The sequence below is a fragment of the Phacochoerus africanus genome, chromosome 1 (genome assembly GCF_016906955.1).
Source record: "Phacochoerus africanus isolate WHEZ1 chromosome 1, ROS_Pafr_v1, whole genome shotgun sequence".
NCBI classification, from domain to species: domain Eukaryota; kingdom Metazoa; phylum Chordata; class Mammalia; order Artiodactyla; family Suidae; genus Phacochoerus; species Phacochoerus africanus.
Genome location: NC_062544.1, coordinates 198,283,817 through 198,305,050, shown reverse-complemented (window position 1 = coordinate 198,305,050; position 21,234 = coordinate 198,283,817). Strand labels below are relative to the sequence as shown.

The 21,234-nt window shown below is 38.5% G+C and overlaps 1 protein-coding gene across 9 annotated transcripts in view; it reads left to right on the top strand.

Moving 5' to 3' along the window:
* PEX5L (peroxisomal biogenesis factor 5 like) overlaps positions 1-21,234 on the top strand; it is a 251,334-nt gene that overhangs the window by 156,364 nt on the left and 73,736 nt on the right. For all 9 annotated transcript variants that reach the window (XM_047787084.1, XM_047787044.1, XM_047787093.1 and 6 more), the window contains 3 exons: positions 2,843-2,966; positions 4,482-4,578; positions 14,059-14,154. In XM_047787084.1, the coding sequence (XP_047643040.1) occupies positions 2,843-2,966; positions 4,482-4,578; positions 14,059-14,154 (317 nt within the window). The remainder of the gene's footprint in view (positions 1-2,842; positions 2,967-4,481; positions 4,579-14,058; positions 14,155-21,234) is intronic.

Here is a 21,234-nt window from a genome sequence, read left to right as displayed (position 1 = left end):
ATATGTAACATGCATGGGGATATGTCCACTACGATAGTAATAGATGCCATTTATGGATGGTTTACAATGTCCAGGACCATGCTACATGATTTAGATGTACATATTGGCCCATTAATTCATTGCAACTCTTTGAAGTGAGTGAGGAACTAAATTTTGAAGTTTAAATAACTTGCCTAAGTTCTCAATTAGTATGAGAAAGTCCTGGAATTTGAGCCAATTTCTAACTTCAAAGACCATCGTTCTCTCCACTGTACATCTTCCTGAGAAAGAAGACCTCAATCTCAGCTCATGGAACCAGTCAAATTAAGCTCTCCTTTCTTGAAAGAAAGGTGACAGGTATTTCAGAAAGCCAAGGGAAATGTGGATCTCTCCAGCTGTGACTGACTTGTTTGTATGTATATACCTATGTGTATGGGTAAATAGTCATAAAATGAGCATATTTACTAATGTTCACTTATCCATAAAATCGGGAAGGTTAAGGGAGATATATATGTAGAATCAGCACTGTGATATGTACATGTTAGATGGTCTTGTATTAATTTATTCATTTGTTCAGTAAACATTTCTCCAAATAACTACTATGTTCCATACTATGTGCTAGGAATACAAAGATAAATAGCAAAAGCTGGAGTTCCCATTGTGGCTCAGCAGTAATGAACCCAACTAGTATCCATGAGGATGTGGGTTTGATTCCTGGCCTTGATAAGTGGGTTAAGGATCTGGCATTGCCATGAGCTGCAGTGTAGGTTGCAGAATGTGGCTTGGATCCTGTGTTGCTGTGGCTGTGGTATAGGCTAACAGCTGCAGCTCTAATTTGACCCCTGGCAAGGGAATCCCACATGCCATAGGTGTGACCCTAAAAAAAATTTTTCTTAATTTAAAAAGCAATAGTATAAGCTCTCTGCTGCTTGGTAAGTTTACAGTCTAGTGGAATTAAATAAAACTGATTAAGTGACTATAATAAAATGTGTACTATGTGCTGCAATAAAGGAAAGCCCATGTTAATTACTACATGAGCACCTTCATAGAGCCCCTGACCCAGGCAGGAAGTTATAAAAGGTGTTTTACAGGAGGTACTAGGTGACCAGAATCTTGAAGGATGAGTAAGAATTTGCCAGATGAAAAATATGGATCAGAGAGATGTGGGAAGGAAGGGCTAGGGCATTCCTGATGCAGAAGAGAAAGGGATCCACACACAAACAAACACAGGAAGACTTTTTTGAAGAAAACACCAGTATTGCCACAGTACTCAAGAGTGTAGAGTAGTGAGAAATAAGTCTGAGAGTCACCAGGGGTCAGATAATGGGAGTTATTGAATGCCAGACACCTACATTTGGGGGGAAGTCAGGGTTGAAGAGTTTTTACTCAGGAAAGTGACATCAATAGATTCTATTTTAGAAAAATTTTTCTCTGGTGGATGTGTGGAGAAAGGAATAGAGGCAAGGAGACCAACACACACATCTAAGATAGTGACAGAGGGAAGAGTAAGAGGGAGACAGGTTCAAAACAATAAAATGAAACAGGACTTATGGGATGGGTAGATGTACATATACCAGTAAGGAAAACATATTGAATGTGCCCAACTCTGTGATGAGACTATGGTAGGGGAAGGAAAGGACAAGGGAGTCAGAGGGGAAATTGGTAAGTTCAGTGTGGGACCTGTTATATACGAGGAAACAGTGGGGCTTCTCTGTGGAGATGTCCAGTGGACTGTTAAATTATAGATTAGAACTCAGGAAAGAAAACTGAGCAAGAAATGGAGATTTGAAAGTTAGAGCCCATGAATGGGCATCACAGTCACAGGTGAAAATGAGTTCAGCTAAGGATAGATCTTAGGGAAAGGGGAGAGGACCAGCACGTTGCTCAAACCAGTTGCACAGACAGGATCCACTCTTCTCTGCCACAAACCTCGTTGAGGCCTCTCTTTGGAGGAAAATTTTAACTCTCTCCAGAACTTCCACACCATCCATGCACCCTAGGTTCATTCCATTTCCATAAATGACATTTATATATATGCTTAAGGATAGATTATTAAATACATTGCAGTATCATATAATAAACAAGTAAATGAAACTTCCATTTTTTTGCTTTTGAGAAAACATTCTGTGAAGAAGTCACAAAAATTCTTAAAGAACTTGGGAAGACATTGGCTGCAAACCTATCTTTTTAGAGATTGAAAAAAACTAGCCCCCAAGGTCATTTAAGTGGATGGTTCACAGTCACACACCTGTTAATGAGAGAGAACCCAGCCAGGTTCTTTGTCTGTAAGAATTCGGCCACAGAGAGGCAATGATTCTAGCAAACTCTTAACTTTCTCCATTGCCTCCTTTCTCTCTATCCCATTATAAATTCCCTTCTTTGGTGAAAAATTAAGTAGTCTATAACAAAAACTGTGAAAAGTGTTCCAGTTTCTTCCCACCTCCCTGTAACAATGAGGCTTATCTCTTTAAACAGAATTCTTTCTAGAAACATGCCAGCAGTGCCTTAGAGCCACCTCCTTAACTGGAGGCCCATAGGATAGCACTTCATATGCTCATTCTGTACTCAATCCCATGCGCTCATATACTGAATTCAGAATGCACGTAGCTCTTGAAAAAAATTCAGTAGAAAATAAATAAACTTGATTGTTTAACTGTAAAAGCAATCCAATTTCTCTGAATAGGTCTCATATATATTTAGCCGCATGTTTTAATTAATTTTCATGCAACCTTTGGTCCTGGGGTTTGAGAGCATCAGTTAAGTACAGTTCATGTGTATGACTTCTCACTCTTAATCTCTCTTCTTCTCTCTGCATATCATACTCTCCCTCATCCCCTTCACCACCTTCCTGTCTTCTTAGCAGACATTCAAACACAACTGGAAAAATGGGATGATGTTAAGTTTCACGGAGATCGAAATAGCAAGGGGCACCCCATGGCAGAGAGAAAATCATGCTCATCTAGAACGGGATCAAAAGAACTTTTATGGTAAGATGTTTTAATATCAGAAAATAGTCTTTTATCACCGCCATGAAATTTTGCCATTTGCAGCAACATGGATGGACATGGAGGGCATTATACTAAGTGAAAGGCAGAAAAAGACAAATACCGTATGATATCACTTATATGCAGTATCTAAAAAATACAACAAACTAGTAAATATAACAAAAAAAGAAGAAGAAGCAGACTCATAGATATAGAGAACAAATTAGTGGAGGAGGAGCAATAGGGGAGTGGAGGAATGGGAGGTACAAACTATTAGGTATAAGATAGGCTACAAGGGAGTATTATACAACATGGGAAATATAGCCAATATTTTATTGTAACTGCAAATGGAGTGTAAAAAATGTATAAAATATTTTTAAATTTTAAACAAAAATTTTAAAAAAACAAAAAAAAAAGAAAAGAAAATAGCCGTTTATGTCATGTACTCATGTACTGAAATAGCCATGAGTTAATTCAAACAAAATACTTGGTGCCATTTATAACACCCTATTAATAATTGTGGCTTCCAAAATTACTTTTTCTGAATCGTCAAAGATTCAGCCAATAAGGATTTTGGTAGATTAAATATTCAATATTTGTTCAATATTTGTTGATAATTTTCTGAATGTGTAACTGAGCTGATTAATCACAACGGTGCCCGAGTATGTTTATATATGTGTGTGTACTCAATATATTACATGAATGATCATTAAATTAAATATTTCTGGTTACACAAACTTTTCTGACTTTCTTAATCATCACTGTCAGATAATGCACTACTTAAGAATAATCCGTGGATGCCCGTGAGAAAAACTGGCCACTTGAATTGTACCATATTTTTAAAGCTTGCTAAAGGAAAGCATGTTTCAGTCTCTTGCCCTTTACACACCTCACTTTATTATGACTTTTTTTTTTGTCTTTTTGCCATTTCTTGGGCCGCTCCCGCGGCAAATGGAGGTTCCCAGGCTAGGGGTCTAATCGGAGCTGTATCTGCCGGCCTACGCCAGAAGCACAGCAACTCAGGATCCAAGCCGCGTCTGCAACCTGCACCACAGTTCAAGGCAACGCCAGATCATTAACCCATTGAGCAAGGGCAGGGATCGAACCCGCAACCTCATGGTTCCTAGTCGGATTCGTTAACCACTGTGCCACGACGGGAACTCCTATTATGACCTTTTAAATTCCACATAAAGATCAGATCTCATTGAGACACTTTGTGAGACACTCCCCTCCCTCAAAAAAACAATATTTAATGACACTGAACTTTCTGTAACAAAAATGGTATTGCATATATTTGCTTGTTGCACTAACTGAAGTCTAAATTAATCAGAGACAACACCTAGCATATTGTGGCCACTTATATTCCAAATGTGGTCATTATAAAGCTCTCATCAAAAGTCTGATGAGAACTTTGTTACCATGGTTCTTAATGATCCAAATTAACCAGGTGTTTTGGCTGGGTTTCTAGCTGAATTTGCTTCTTCATGTACATTAGTTTCCTTCATGCGTTCCTTATAGGTCCTCAGAGCACAGATCTCAGCCAGAACTGAGTGGTGGGAAAAGCGCCCTGAACTCTGAGTCAGCTTCGGAGCTAGAATTAGTGCCTCCAACACAGGTAACACAACGAATTCCTCAATGCACCCATCTTTTCTAATACCTAAATTATGTCATGAGTATTTTATTTAAAGTTTCACAAAAAAAGCTTAAAGATTTTTTTCTGTATTTTGTATTTCATGTGTTTTCTCAATATCTGTCTCAATGCTTTTAAATGATGACTGATCCATAGATAGATAGATAGATAGATAGATAGATAGATAGATAGATAGATAGATAGATTTATTTGGCTGGAAAATGTGTCCATGCACTCACTATGTACTTAGTTTTTCCTTGGTCTACCACTTACTATTTCATTATTTTCCAAAACAAAATCTATTCTACTCCAGTATTAGCACTATTTATGTAACAGACACAAAGAAGAAATTACATCTTGAACATTTATTTACATCTATGCCTTGCAGACCAAGGTACTTACACATCAGGATCCTGACTATCATGTTAAAATATATTTGATGCTAAGGAATAAATAATTTTAGTTGTAACAGTCATGATTATACCAAGGGCTACCATTTGTGAGTACCACTAAGAATTAGTGACTTTACTGTGTGCTTTTCATATACATTGTATCTAATCCTCAGGTAATCCTGTGAATTATTATTAGGCTCACTTTAAAGATCTTTGAAAAGTCTTGGTGAAATCAAAATCCTTTTTCTGGGGCACCCAACTAATCGCTGGCAGAAATGGAGTGTGAACCAGACCTGTGTGTCCACTCCTTGACCCTTGACTCCAGTGTAACTGGCTTGTCTATAACTAGTTATCTCCTATTGTCAAAGCTGTGCCAAGGAGGCCCAAGTCAGTCTCAATATTTTCATTTGCTCAAACACTTTACAAGGGTACACCCTTGATTGAGAACCATGGGGTTCTCTTAAGAAATGTGTCCGCATTCACGCATCTGCAATCTAGTTGAAAATAAGCTGAAGTGAGCAAGAGAGATTTTCTAGTGCTTACTAGATAAGATATTGAAACTAAGAGGGGAGATATGTTGTCTAAAGGGTTAAGTAAAGGGGATAACTATGATGATAGCAAATATTATGGAGAGCTCTGAGAAGGCCTTCCAATATATATTAATTAGCTTGTCTGATCCTGATAAATGACTCTATGAGGTATTTTTATTACCCCCATTTTATAGAAGAGGAAACTAAGGTACAGAGAGACTAAGAAAATTATTGATGCACCCACAGCTAGTAAGTGGCATAGATAAGGAGGACACATCTAGAGAGGAAATGGAAGGCATCTGGAAACCTTTCTAAGCCATTAGCAGCACCTCCCACGTACACTTCACCCTCCACAAGAGAGGGGTGGGCATTACTGCTCCCAGAACTCTGCTGGAAAACAAGACAACTAACTTCCAGAACAAATAACCCTAGGAAGCTTAAAGAATTGTAAATGTAGCATGAAAATGTGTTTTCTTCTTTGTTCATTCTAAATGTGTCTTTTTTAAAAGCAAATTGATAACATTTATTAGAGAAACATTTTTTGATAAGTGCATTAGAGATTTAGACACAGCTAAAGTAATTGGACCTGTTTCAAAAGCTGGAATCCTTGGAATGTAGCATTAGAACACTTGTTTCTGCAGCAGGGAGAGACTTGGCACACCTGGGCTCTTCCACACTGAGACGGGGAGATGGCGGGTGGAGGATCAGCTGGGGTCCTCTGTTGCCATGGAGACCCACGATGAATTTGTCTTACTATTCCAGTGACTGCTACTCTCCTGCTGGTTGTCTGATTTCATCCCACCACATTGTCCTTCCACTTACCCACCAGTATGCCTTTAAGCAAACACAGTGTGCTTTGGAAAATTTGTGAGAAATTCCCAACTTTGTCGTCCAAAATGTAATGTGAAAGGCCCTGTGATAGTTCTCAGTCTAGATAAATCATTGCAGATCCTTTTAGAGGGTTACCAATTATTTGTAAAAAATTTATCCCTTAAATTGTTTTGTTTTGTTTTTCTTTTTCAGCCACACCTGTGGCATATGGAAATTCCTGGGTCAGGGATGGAATCTGAGTGCAGCTGCAATCCACGCCACAGCTGTGGCAACAGTGGATCCTTAACCCACTATGCTGGGCTGGGGAGGGAACAAGATCCAACTGCAGTGACCCAAACTGCTGCAGCTGGATCCTTAACCCACTGTACCACAGCAGGAGTGCCTAAATTGTTAAAAACAAACACTCCATGTTTACTTATCAAGATTTGCCTAAACTAAGGAAACTTATAATCTCCTAGTTTTAATGCCAGCCTATGGTTAGGAAAATTCCATGAATTTGGGATTTAATCATCTAAAATATTAAGTCATCAAATGGAGCAGCAAGAGAATAGACATTCATCTACTTGGAAAAAACATAGATGTCTTTAATGCTCTTAAATATATGCTCTCTTTAAGTAAATAAGATGATGAAGTGGTATCTACTTAAAACTGGCCTGCAGACTTCAAGTGAACAATTTCAGCACACCAAAATTTGTTACTATTCCATTATCACTCAAATGGTTCACAGGAAAATCTTAACCTCTCTCAAGCCAACATAAACTATCTTGGTACAACAGGTGAGGAACTATTTCCAAGCCTTGCTTTAAAATCATATTTAGAATCACAAAGGGAATGAAAGCTCACAGTGAAAAGAATTCTCATGTTAGTTCATTTTCTTTTTAAGATGGGGAAAAAGAAAAACATAGACTAGTCTTTTTCAAATAGTGTTTTGAACACACTAATCAGAGTGGCAGGAGATTATAATAAATTATAAAATCCCTGTATATTTAAAGTTTCTTGACATTATGCAAACTGGGTAAAATTTGTATTCCCCGGAGTTACCTGTTTAAAGTAATCATGAAATCTGAAAAATTAGAAAGCATTTGAAGCATCAAAGAAAAACACACAGAAGGTAATGGTATAAAATTAGCTTTCTCCATAAATAAATTGAGATAGTGGTGAAGCAAAGAAAAAGAATCCAACTCTTGCCAGAGAGTGATGGTTCAAGCACATCTTTTTCAAGCCTGGACCCTGGAAGGATTGCTCCAAGACAGGTTCTTGCCCACCTAAGCTGGACTTCACCAGAGGTATGGCAGCTGGGGTCTCCAAATATGGAGTCACAATTGTGTAACTCTCTGATGTTGCTGGCTTTGGCAGAGGAAATGCTTCCTTTCACATAGTAATAATTCCATCAAGTTGGCAGTATCCAAAATAAGAATAATTTAAACTTTAAAGGTACAGATATATATTCTAAATTTTTAAAAGAGTTATGTAAAGGGAAATGCATCTTAACAATAATGTAATATATTTCTAATATAATATTTGAAATGTTTACAATAATCTTGGGAATGAATATTCTCTCCATTTCTCAGATGAGAAATGCATCTTAGAAGTAATTTTCCCCAGGTGACACAGCTGACCTGAAGAGGCGCCACTACTCAAATCACACCCATCAGCTTCTAAAGCCCTTGTCTTCATCACACATCACCTCTTATCAGCCACATCAAGCCTATCCACCTGAGAGAACTCACAGACCATCGATTTCCCTTCTCATTGCAAGCCCCAACTATTACTTATGTTTCTAGTCTTAATATGTGTTGGGTGATTTTAAGGAATATCACTTTCTTCCAGAAACTGTAAGATGATTTAGGGTTGTCATCTGATCTGAGGCCATACACAATTTTGTGCCTCTTCCAGCAAATTCATTCTCATCCTCTTACTCTTAGAAATGCTGATGACTTCCATTTCATTCCATTTCAATAAATGAGACTGAATGTCTACTATCTGTAAAGCCATAAGTGAGGCAGTAGAAAAATTAGAAATATGAGGAGGTAGATTTTAAGTATGAAGACCATTATATCAGTAGAAACAATTAGATTGTACATTATAAATACAGATGTGCTTTTTGGAAGATAGCACAGGAGCCACAGTAACATCCCTTGTCCCCTCCTGGCCACACATGGTAAGCTACCAATGAGGAAGAAAGAAAGGAAGAGGGAAGGAAGGAACAAAGCAAAGAAGGCAGAAAGGCAAGGACAGCAGGAAGGCAAAAAGGAAGGAAGGAAATCTGAAGATCATTCTCAGCATACTAGAAAATCTGCACATACCAAGTACTCAAATTATACTTTTTAAAGTGAAGAAATAAGGGATGCTACCAAAAAGGAGAAACAAAATGTTTGCCCAATTAAAAAAAGTTGAAAGTAGAGGCTAATGGTTCAAGGACAAAAATTAAAAAATAAAAGGACAAAATTTTATTCTTTTATCATTTTGACGGTCGTTTCAAAAGTGAATTTCAATTATATATGCTATTAGACTGTCCATCTCCTTTAAAAATCAGTCCTGATTTGCCTTGATGTTCCATAAAATAGAATTCCATAGTTGGATGGAGATGGAAATCATGTGCTGCCCACCTTTGCACAAAGCTCTGTGAATTTGCTCTTGTTATATAAGGTACAACTTTTTGTATACTTTCAATGATAAATGTCTGTTGACTGATTAAGAAAAAATATCCTTACCATTTTAACAAGGTAAGTGTTTAGATGATCTGTTCCAGCATGAGTTCAACTTGTCTTCATTAACCAGTAAACAACAGTGCTCCAAACACAGATTTTTAAATGAATTTCTGAAGGCACACTTGTAAGCACTAACCAGAAAAATAATAATAACAAAAGCCAAGTTTTATTGAGCACTTAACTATGTACTGAGAATTGTGTATGTATTACTTACATGAATCATTGCACTCAATTCTTATATGGACTTCATAATTGAATATACACTTTGCAGATGAGAATACTGAGGATTATAGAGATTAAGTAATTTGTCCAAGGTCACCATTTATAGGAAATGGTAAAGCAGGATTTGACTCCAGACAGTCTCACTTCAGAGATTATACTTTTAATGACTATTATATAAAGTCTGCTAGTTGTTATAGTTTTCTTCATTTAAGCAGATCCCTTTTCTCCAATTTCTTTTGGAAAGATGCTGAACTTTTTTAAAATGTGTTTTGGTGGAAGATCTCTAGCAATAAAGTAAAGGTAATTTTATAAGAAGCTACTGCTTATAAATGACTGCTTTAGAAGTTAGCCAACAAAATTATGCTAGAACAACCACAGCTACAAATACAGTCATTTGCAAATCACAATTTTGATCAGTCATAATTTTGAATAAAGAGAATAAAACATAATATTATTTTTAGAGTTATTTAGTTCTTTCTTCTTTCCCTTCACCTAGTGCCGATCATTCAGTGCAACCAACAGCTGGGAGAATTAAATGCTTTCTTCTTTGGAGAATGTAATACCCTAAAATCCAATTAGCTTAAACCAATTAAAATACTGTTTCTAAAGCCAAGGCACTTCCAGGAGGTTGCTGTTAACTGTGGAGTGTTTTGCAAAATCATGCAAAGAAGAAAAGAAATGCCTACATCAGAGCATTTTTCTGAACTCCAGAGTTCCACCTACATGCACATAATGTCCATATCTAGATCAGAAGTTCTCACAGTGTGGTCCCTAGGCCTGCAGTGCCAGCAGCACCTGGGGACTTCTTAGAAATAACGATTCTACAGCCCCACACAACACCTACTGGCTCCAGGGGTTGGAGCCCGGCAAATCATGTTGGAACAAGACCTCCAGGTGACTCCAATGCACAATGTACACTACAGCTCAAGACCTGTTATTATAGCCTTTATGCTACCAAAATAGCTGCAACCCAAACTTACAGGTATAATTCTGTTGCTTGTCTTTCCTCTAGTCAAATACTAAGAAATATTTGCAATTTACAAGCATTACTTATGTTTTCCCATATTAGTGTTGTCTATAATGAAATTAGATGTAAAAAAAAGTGTTATTTGAAAAGAAGGCTGATCTTATACTATGTGTATAATCTCTATTTCATTCTCAGTCCTAAATCAGCATTTCTGGACACACTGCTGTGTTGCTAAAAAGTTTCAGAACCTTTTCCTATAATGGTTTTTACGTATACTGCTCTCAGCTTGAAAAGGGCCTCTGTTTACATTCGGTATCTACTTATATTCTATAACATTTATTTTATGCTTCCTTGGGCAAAATAAATGGCTTTAAAATGTGAAGTAGCTAACATTTGAATTAGTAATAACACAAGGCTTTTATAACAATGTAGAAAATAGCACTTACCTAAATAGTAGTTGTACTATCAAAATAAAATTTCATTTGCACAGTAAGATTCTATTTACACTTGCTATTTTAGGTGGTTAAAGAAAATATGAATTGTAAGTCTAGAATCCTGAGAGATTTTTCACTTCTTCCTGATATATGGTGCCCTTTGAATCCTGTGATTCATAATCCACTTGGGTCGTGAAACATTGATGAACGGAAGCCAGTGACAGTAATGGAGTCCTGTTAGGTCAGGCTTCACAGGAAAGACAGATCATATTTCACCGGTGAAAAGTGCCTCTGAAAAAATGAGGTGCCTTGGGACAAAAATATTAGTGCTTTCTCTTTCTTCTCCTAATGTCATTTATGACATTATTAAATAAATGCACAAAGTTTATATCTTACCATGTGCCCAAATTTTTAAAATCCGTTGATTTCATTAATGCAGGATCCAGCAAGAAGATGAAAGGGTTTGTTGCAAAAGAAAAGGATTAAGGAACAAAGGTTTAAATAGCCAGTTGGAAAAGAAATGCTTAAATTGGTTTACCAAGTTAGATACAAGATTGATTAATTTTCCACACCGACAATAAAGTCGTATCATCTTTGGGGTTAACTCCTCTACCAGGCTCTAACACCCTAACAAGCAATCCATTCTAAAAGGTTGTAAATCATCTGTACCTTTATATTTGTTAATCAAATATATTGTGACTCAAGAGTGTCAGATGAGGGTTGTGGCAGCTGAATGATGGCCCCCCAAAAGATGTATTTACATCCTAATATCTGGAATTTGTAATAATCAATCTCACTTATGTTTTTGGAGATTCCTTCCCCCTTCCTGCCTCAGTTGTCTGGATTAGAAAAAGTTAGTAGCTTCCACAGGGCCCGGATAATAAGAGGACTTGCTTGTTCCTGGTGGCCACTGGGGCTGGCCCACCAGAGAGCAAGGCACTGGTCCCAGAGGACAGACCCCAACCTGCCCTCATCCACCTCCCTCTTCTGACTATATGCACTGCTCTAGAGGCCTCAACCCTGAGCTTCTTGCAGGACTCACTCTTTATTAGGAACCCCGCTAGAGCATACCACAGCTGTTCCCCAACCCCAAAACCAGGGCTTGCTAGCACGGACCTCTGCTATTCCAGGCACAAGAAAAAAAAAGTCTCCTATGAACTCTCCTTAACCTCTAATTGGCCGGGAGACCTTGACCGAGAACACATAGCCTATTTTCTGAGAGTAGGGGAGATAAATATCTTTCATTCATTCACTCATATATCCCCTGACAGCATATTTTCAACAAATATTTACTGATTATCTATGGAGCACCTACTATTTGCAGGAGATGCCAGAGATACAGCAGGGAGTACATCCAGGAGGAGAAAACATAAATTAATGTTCCAATAAATTAATCTTTCACGTTCATAAAGCAAAACTCAGTCTAAGACAGTTGTTTGTGGTCAGTTCTCTTAATAATTATTTCATTATTATTTTCAGCCCACAGTATTCTAGAGGATTTCTTGGCTGACTCGCTCAACCATGCATGAACCTCCAAGGGACAGCTTTTCCACATTTTGCGTCTTCTTAAAATAGCCAGTTGAGCATAGCTTTCTGTGAGAGGCACTGCATGCAGTAGCTATGAGCATAGCCCAGAAGCACCAGCCCCTTCTACTTACTAGCTGTGAGACCAGGGGCGAGTTGCTTAGGTTCTCTGTGCCTCAGTGTTGTGGAGTTAACAGTTACCTGCCTAAGGTTGTTGAAAAGGCAAATATGAGTTATAGTAGCTAAAGAACTTGGAGCACATCTGGCATGTAGTGAGCCATGGTATTACTACTGGGTAATCATAAAATGGGGGACAAGGTTCCTCTTGAGGACCAGTGATGATGGAAAAAGAATAAAAAGCAGCTGAGTGAAATGGTAAGTGCTGGGTGAAGACCAAAGTTTTGCTATAGTTTTGGTTTTCGAACATGACTGCTTTTCAAAAGCATTACAGGAGCTTTTCAAACATTTAATTCTCAGGCCCCACCTTCAGAGATAACTTCATTGGTCTGGCATGGAACCCAGGCCTGTTTAAGTAATTTTCATAGAAGCAGGGGTTGAGACTACAGAACAGCTGTCTACCACATGGGCCAAGGAACCACCCCTGCCCTGGAAGAGGTGGGGGCACTTTACTCCAAGCCTCTCTCCTCCTAGCTCCTCAAGGCCTAGCTGCCTTATCAGTGCAGTCTGTCCACAGGTATCCTTGGGGCCTGCATCATGCCAGGCCCTGAGCTACGGATGAGGCAGTAAAAAAGTTATCAGACAAAACCCTACCCATGTGGATCCCGCAGCAGAGCCAGAAGATAGAGAAGAAAACAAGCAATTACATGGAGAAAAATCAGAAATACCCTGAATGCTCATGGAGAGAGTTCTGATTAAAGTACAGTATATACTCACTAGGAAATCCCTGGAGAAAGATTGAGGTAGATCTATAAGAAGGAAATGTGGAGGCTCTCCAAGAGACACTGTTGGATAGAATAAAGTAAGCAACAGAATTGCATACTGTTTATGTTTCAAAAGAATTTTTAGAACACATTGCAACATTCTATCTATGGGTGCATCTCTGGGTTTATGGGTGCATAAACATACCTGTAACTTGAAGGAAAAAAAGATCTAAAGTTACACCTCTTATTTGCCATGATTAAATTGTTCAGAATGAATATATTCATTGTGAAATTAAAAATTAATAACTTTTTAAAATTCCAGCATACTTTTTGTGGGGGGATCCTCTGGAAATATTTGCATTTAGTTAAGATGTGTATCACATTGCCTGTTAATAGCAGCAAAGCAGTTGGTATTACCAGACATGATTTTTTCTAAGTGACTATTATTTAGGAGAGAGCAGTGAGGAAATGGGACATGAGACAGATGTGTGCCAACAGAAGGGAGGCAAAGGAAAGAGAATTCAGCATGAATCTCTGCTGTGTGTATAGGAGAAAGACCTAGCAGCTGCCTCCCATCTCAGCATCTAAACGGTTTCGTCTGAGGCTGGTCCTCCTGAAAGGTCAAATATTCTAGGTCTCATCATCCTAGCTGCATGTTAGAATCACATGGGAATACTTAGGAACCTATCAATGCCTGGAACCAAGACCAATGAAAAGATCTTTGGGAGGCTGGGCCTGGTCATTGGTTTTAATAAGACCAGGGCTGAGGCCAACCACTTGAAGGTCCACGCACGTATATGCATGCTTTTAGGCACCACATCAGGCTAGGCAGCATCATGCTTGCATCACTCCAAAAATAATATCAGATGCAGGTGCTTCTTAAACTTTAGGGGACTCTGGGAAAAGGAAAAATTTGATATTTTTTTATTACATGACTCCAAAATTATAACACCACATGTTTGGTTTTTTTCAGGCTCGACTGACCAAAGAACAGCGCTGGGGAAGTGCGTTGCTTTCCAGAAACCACTCCTTGGAAGAGGAATTTGAAAGGGCAAAAGCAGCAGTGGAGGTAGCTTTTTTGGTTTGTTCTTCTGTTTCATGTTTCTGAGAGTGGAATTGAAAAAAAATCAAACTTCAGGAGGATATGTATGAAGTGGGTCTTTGTAGACATGAAATAACCATGACTATGATTGTTAGAATGAGACTTGTTACCCTAGAACTTTTGGCTTCCCAGCTGGGGTAACTAACGTGTCACCACTTATGCCAGTTCTGTGGTGGATTAGCAGTGACTGGATTCTTGAGCCATAAAGAACTCTGAGCCTTGGCTGGGTTCTGTGATGAACCTATGCTGTACATTTGCTATGCTTCTATGAGTCCATGGTTCATGCCTAATGTTTTTATCTCTTTGGCCTCAAGCACAATGTCTGACACATAGACATTCTTGCTACCCCTGAAATGTTACACATTTTCCTAACTGGGTGGGGAAAAAAAACAGGACTGGGATATTCCCACCAATGATAGCCCATCTTGACTTAAGCCATTACTTTTTACTGTTAAGAGGGTCCCAACAGTGACAATGTTGGTAAATCAAATGAATTTGATTTGAATTTGAATATTAATTTCCTTCTTTAGCCTTTTAATGAGACGAGAGGAGGAAGAAAGAAGAAAGGAAAGCTTAAAAAAAACCCTTTGCTGTCTTTTTATTCATTTTCTTCCTCCTTAGAAATTGCAAAGAGTGCATCACAGATGCTATTATTCTCACCAAAGCTCTGCTAGATTACTATTTGAGAGTGGAGCTTTTCACTGAACCCAAGTATGAACTTGCCAGGACCTCCATTTCTATTACTGATAAGAAATCCTGAAAATTGAAAGTATTCCTGTAATACAGTTCATTTATGCGTCTTACCACTAGAATTTGGGTGAAATTATTACACTGTGGGCAGTCTTTCAGTAACTCCATACTTGAAGTGCAATTAAATCATATTTGCAATTTAATATTAGGATTCTTTATATTCTAGGAAATAATTCCAGCCAAATTTCATATCATTCAGAAACTCAATAAGAGAACACTTTTATCTCATTGCAATACAATCCACTCACATTTCTTCTTTTAATTTTAACCTCTTTCATTTAAAAAAAAAACTTAATGCATATTTAGTGCCCTTGAATGTGATCAACTGATAGATTTGATTGAGACCAGGTGAGTTCAGCTGCGTTCAATCAGTTGTTCAACTGCATGGAGCCTGTAGGTCAATTTATATTAAATGTATATTTTTTTTTCTATGCTTAAGAGCTAATTTAAATTTACTATTTGAACTCCTACTGTGTATAGCACACTGAATTAGCACTAAAAAGACGATTTAGAACCGTATAATCTTGGGGCAGTGGGGACCTTAGAATTTATCTGGTCTATCCCACTTATAACAGGAAACAATATGTCAATATGCAAAAGATTTAATTACTAGGTAACATGTCCACAAAGAAAAAATTATCCATCTATCTATGCATAAAATCATTTAATCTCAGTTTTGGTGGAGAACTTAGAAGTCATCCATCCCAACCAGGCACACAAAACATTTTTTTTCTTTTCAAACATACTTGATAATTTATTCAAAATACCCTATTTATACTTAAACACTTCCTTTCAAGAAAACCTATTTCACTTTGGGACAATCCTAACTATTAAAATGCTCTTCCCTGAATTAGGCTGAAATTGCCCTACCAAAAACTACCAGTTTTACATACCCCTAGCTTTGCCCCTTGAACAAGGCAGGATTAGTTGAATCCCTTCTCTACATGACACCATTATTTTCCCAAGAAGCCTTGTTTTCTCCTGGCTTTTCTTCTCTCCTGGGAGTTGAGACCTGAGTTGTTCCAACCGCTAGTAACTAACATATCACATTAACCAATATAAGCCTCATTCCCTACAACTCTATAGCCCTTTCCAGCTACAAAAATCTGAAAGGCTATAAGTTAATACTTCCAAGTAGTCATTCAGCAAACATGATTGGCTGTCTAGCTGTGCTGCTGCTGAACTACATAGCAGAGATTAAAAAAATGAGCAGGCTTTGAGTAGTTGTCTAACAGTGGCATGGACCAGATGAGCAACTTGGACAAATTGCTTGGCTCCCTCTACTTGAATTTCTTTATTATAAAATGAGAGGCTTGGATTTCTAATATACTGAAAATGCTCTATGTTTAGAGCTTCAAGCGAAGTGAATAATAACTACAGAATTGCCAGCAAATCAGAAAATTGTAAGCACACTTGTTCAACTGGAAACCTGGAACTGTGAGAAGTTTCCTTTAGGAATGAGAGAGGATGATGCTGACCAAAAGGTATAAACAAGTGTGGAGAAAAAAAAAGGCAGGGATTGTATTTCACTAAGCTGATGGTAAATCAGACCTACAAAATGGCACACATATGCAAACTACTTATTTCTCAACATTATATACCCACGGTATAATCAAAATCCATTGTAGAAGACAGTCAAATGTAGCAAAGAGTCTTGGAAATATACATGCCCATGACTCAGTCACTTTTGGAATTTATCCTAGTGAAATAACCATGAAAATTTGTAATATTTTATCTGTAGAATTTTTTTAATTGTGAAAATTTGAAACTAATCTAACTGTCCCATCACAGAGAATTAACTAAGTTATTATCTCTACAGAAAAATGCTATGTGAACATTAAAGATGACATCATACAAAAATATTTAAGATCATGTAAAAATGCTAGTGATAATTGGAATAATAACTTATATACTGACAGTCCTACAGTATGATCCCAACTTTGTAAAATGGTAATAGCAAAATGCCTAACATGTTAGAGTGTGTAATGTATGCCAGGCACTGCCTCGGGAGCATTGCATGGATTCTCATTTCATCCTCACAGCAGACTTAGGAGAAAGGTAATATTGCTATTATCATTCTGCAGATGAGGAAGCTGAGGCTAAAAGATAATTGCAGACAGTTACACTGCATTTTATAAGCAATTAAAACAGACTGAAAAATGAACAACTTTCATTTAGCAAGTTACAAAGCCATGATTTTCACCCAGACTCAAGAATCACTGCACTAGTGATTTCAAATCGCTGCACTAAATAAGCATTAAGAGAGTCTGTGCTCAGATGTTAACAGTAGTTATCCTTGGGTGGCTGGATTTGGAGTGATTTTATTTCTTCCATTAGCTTATCTGTATTCTCTAAATGTTCCATCAGAAATGTGTATTATGTTGGTAACCAAGGGAAAAATATGTTACAGACAAGATAGTGGAATCTAAGATTAAGAGACCAATAAAGAATGGCACTGCAGGTTGGCTTCATCAGAGACTGTTCTAGGCACTAATAAGACCCAGATGAAAACCATGCCTGGAGCAAGTTGAGCTTTTCCAAAAGTCTACATTTTAATATCATCTGATTCCAACTGTTCCTTCTATTTTGCCTTCTGTTCCATTCTTAAGCCCAAATATTTTTTGGTCATCATCCTGCCTGGTGACCTGGCACCTGGTCCCCCTCCCTAGCTCCTTCTGCGCTTCATCCCCTCATGAACTCCAGGGACATTGCCCTGTGCTCTGTTCCCCTCGTGCAGTGGCCTCATTGCCTGCTGTCCCCACTCGTTCCTCTGCAGGGAACATTCTTGCCCCAGATCTTCGTGTGACAGGTTCCTTCTTGTCATCCCGATTTTAGCTTGACATCTTAAAGAAGCTGAATCTGGCCAGCAATTGCTATCATATCACCTAAGAGTTTTGTTTTTCTTACAGGTATCACTGCATCTTTGCTTGTTTTTATTTACATGTCTTTCCACTTTAAAATGTATCCTCCATGAAAAGAGGGATCTTGTCTCTTATTTAATGCTGTACCCCAAGAGGTAAAATAATGTCTGGTACCTAGCAAGCACCTAATAAGTATTTATGTAATTAGTGGATGGATGGCTAATTGTTAATCACCTAATGTGAACAACACTTCTGTTGTTGCTTATAAAGTGCCGTATCAGCGCCTAATGTAATTTGGTATTTGCATTTCTGTAGCTGACATAAACAATTCTGGCTATGGCATATGAATTTCTGCCAGGGACTGTGCTGAAGTGTCCTCTGTGACTCTCTTGGTCTTAGCGTCAGTCAATGAGACATTTCTAACAATGTAGGTGCTGTGAAGGAACATTGAGCATGTTTGATATTTTACATGGTATGGACTAGTGCATACTTACATTGGGTAATATCTGAAAATATACAGTTCAACTATTGTTGAGCTATAATGCCCTAAAATTCCATCTCTCATACTAGAGAAAAGAAACACCACGTGCACAGTTATTGTATATCTTAAATGACCTGGGAACCTGTTTGTGCCAAGACTCACATTGTTCGGGTTGAATGGTTAGATCTAGTGAGGCCTTGGTGGGTGAAGCTTTTTTGTCTCCATATCTTACATTTTATTTAAAAAATCACTGCAAATCTCTCTTGGCTCAAAGTGTTGTAATTTTAGGAGAAAGAGACAAGTGTTCCTACTTAAGGCTTTCTAAAAAATGCCTCTTCTTTGAAGGAGCTTCCTCCATGCTTCCTCCTGGATTTTCTTCTTAGCCAGCAGCCTAAACTACAATGCGTCCCTGGGAAGCATGCACAGGGGGATGCAGAAGTGCAAAGCAGGGAAGTAGCCCCAGGGGCCTGATGAGGCCTGAAGTTGCCTTCCGGAAACAGAGATCCCTGGAGAGAAATGTGATGCATCTGCAGTGAGAGGCAATCATGTGGGCAGTCAGCACACCTGCAACCACTTATCAAAAAATTACCTCTTCTGGCGTTCCCATTGTGGTGCAGCAGAAACGAATTCGACTCATATCCATGAAGATGCGGGTTGTATCCCTGGCCTCACTCAGTGGGTTAAGGATCTAGCATTGCGGTGAGCTGAGGTATAGGCTACAGATGCAGCTCGGATCCCATGTTGCTGTGGCTGTGGCATAGGACAGCGGCTATAGTTTCGATTTGAGCCCTAGCCTGGGAACTTCCATATGCCACAGATGCAGCCCCCCCCCCCCCCAAAAAAAAAGAGGTTGTTGTTAACGGGGGGGAAGACCCTGCCAGGATCTGCTACTGTGTTGAGCTAGTCAGCCTCTCTAAGTGCTCAGCCTTCAAAATAAACTGGATGGCGCAACAAATTCCACAGACATGTGTAAGCTCCTTCTGTGAGCCAGATACTGGGCTAGGTGCTAGGGATAGAAGATTGAATAAGACAGCTCTGCCCTTAAAGATCTAGAAGAATTGCAGGTATTTGCAGCTTATATCACCAAGCAAGCTTACCCCATGGTATAGTCACTATGGATTTACATACCTTTCTCCACACTAGATATATTTTTGACCTCTTAACATGTGGGACCATGTCTTGGCTTTTTGTTCTCAGCACCTTGCAAGGAGGCTGGTGCAGAATGAGGCCCCACAAACTTTTGCTGGCTAAATAAAATTAGCAATGTATTTCTCTAATGCATCTATTTCAACTAAGCATTATTCTCTTCTCTAATAGCTGCTTAAAAAATATCACCACCTTACTGACTAACAGAAGATGAACTTTGTACCTTGACAAGCCTCATCAAAAACCACCTAACTTACTATTTCTATGTCCTATCTCAAAGGACAGAGCTCTCAAGATAACTCCTCTTCAGACTTCAGGCTAACCTTCCTTCAGCAGCACTGTATGAAAAAGCACAGGCAAATTCATAATTGCTGTTTAAGAACATGAATAGTGAGAATTTAATGCTAATTAGTAATTCCTTGGTCTGGAAGTATGAGTGACCTTCTTCATCTCAAGTTTAACTAGGAAATGTCATGTACAAAATAATGCAACATCTGATAGGCACTCCAGAAATATTAAATGATTGAAGGAAATTAGAGACCACTCTTAAACTGCTTTTATTAATAGAGAATTATGTGAGAAACTGCTGACTCAGGTGCTCTCCTACCAAGCAAATTATCTGTCTCTACCACCCCCTCATATTTTCTCTTGCTTTCTATGACAATGTCACGTCTTTGAAGTAGGTAGAAGGGATTAATGGATTAGACATAACTTAAATCATTCTGACATAGGTTCAATATCCAAAAAAAGAGAAATTCTTCTGAAAATATAGAAATAGTCTTTGGGTAATATTGAAGGAATCTTGAGGCTAACTGTTTAAGATACAGATTTCCTAAAGCTTAGCACACCATGTTAGCCAACATGGTTCACATGTCAAATTGTAGATATTTCACATGAAGATGAGATGTATTGTGAATTCATTGGGAAACTGGCAACTTTGCTCATAATGATTTAATATCCTTAGACTTTAAACGGGAGTTAATTTCCAAAAACAACGTGAAGCATAGAATTATTGTGGAGTGACTTCATGATAAACCCTCATAAGTGATATGGGTGAAAGTAAAAAGAAGTGTAAGATGCTCTTAGATAAATTTGTGGATAAGTAATCCATTGAAAGGAAGAACTATTTAGAGTCCACCCATAATTTGTCAGCATTTTGAACAGCTATGGTATCTTTCACTATCCCTTGATAGAATCTGTGTAAATACAAAGTAATTAAATCTTTGACTTGACCCATTCTAACAAAACTTTAGTTACCCATAGATTGGTCTTCTGGATCATCGTATTTGTAGACAACCTCCAGACCAAAATGCAGCTTGGATAAATTCTCTGAACTCCAGACTAGCAGGCAGCTCTGCTCCATGCCACCATTCAGGGTCCCAGGTTCCTTGTACCTTGTTTCCCCTCAGTCCCGTAGGGTGTTTCCTCCCCTGAATGGTCAAAGCCAAGTTGCAAGTGTGTTGTTTCTTCAGCCTCCACCAGGGGAAGGAGAGCTTGGAGGAGGGAGGCCTATCTTCCTAAAAGCTCTGGCCAAGATCTCTTTGGCTCACCCTGCATAGACTGGAGCTTGGTCAAACACATTATACAGGAACTCCTGCCCAAACTGCAAGGGGGCCTGGGAAATGGCCACAATTCTATCACCACAGAATAAGAAGGAAGTGTATTTTGGTGGTTTTTTGTTTTTATCTTTTTGTATTTCTAGGGCCGCACCGTGGCATGTGGAGGTTCCCCAGCTAGGGGTCCAATCAAAGCTGATGCCACAGCAATGCCAGATCCAAGCCGCATCTGTGACCTACACCACAGCTCACG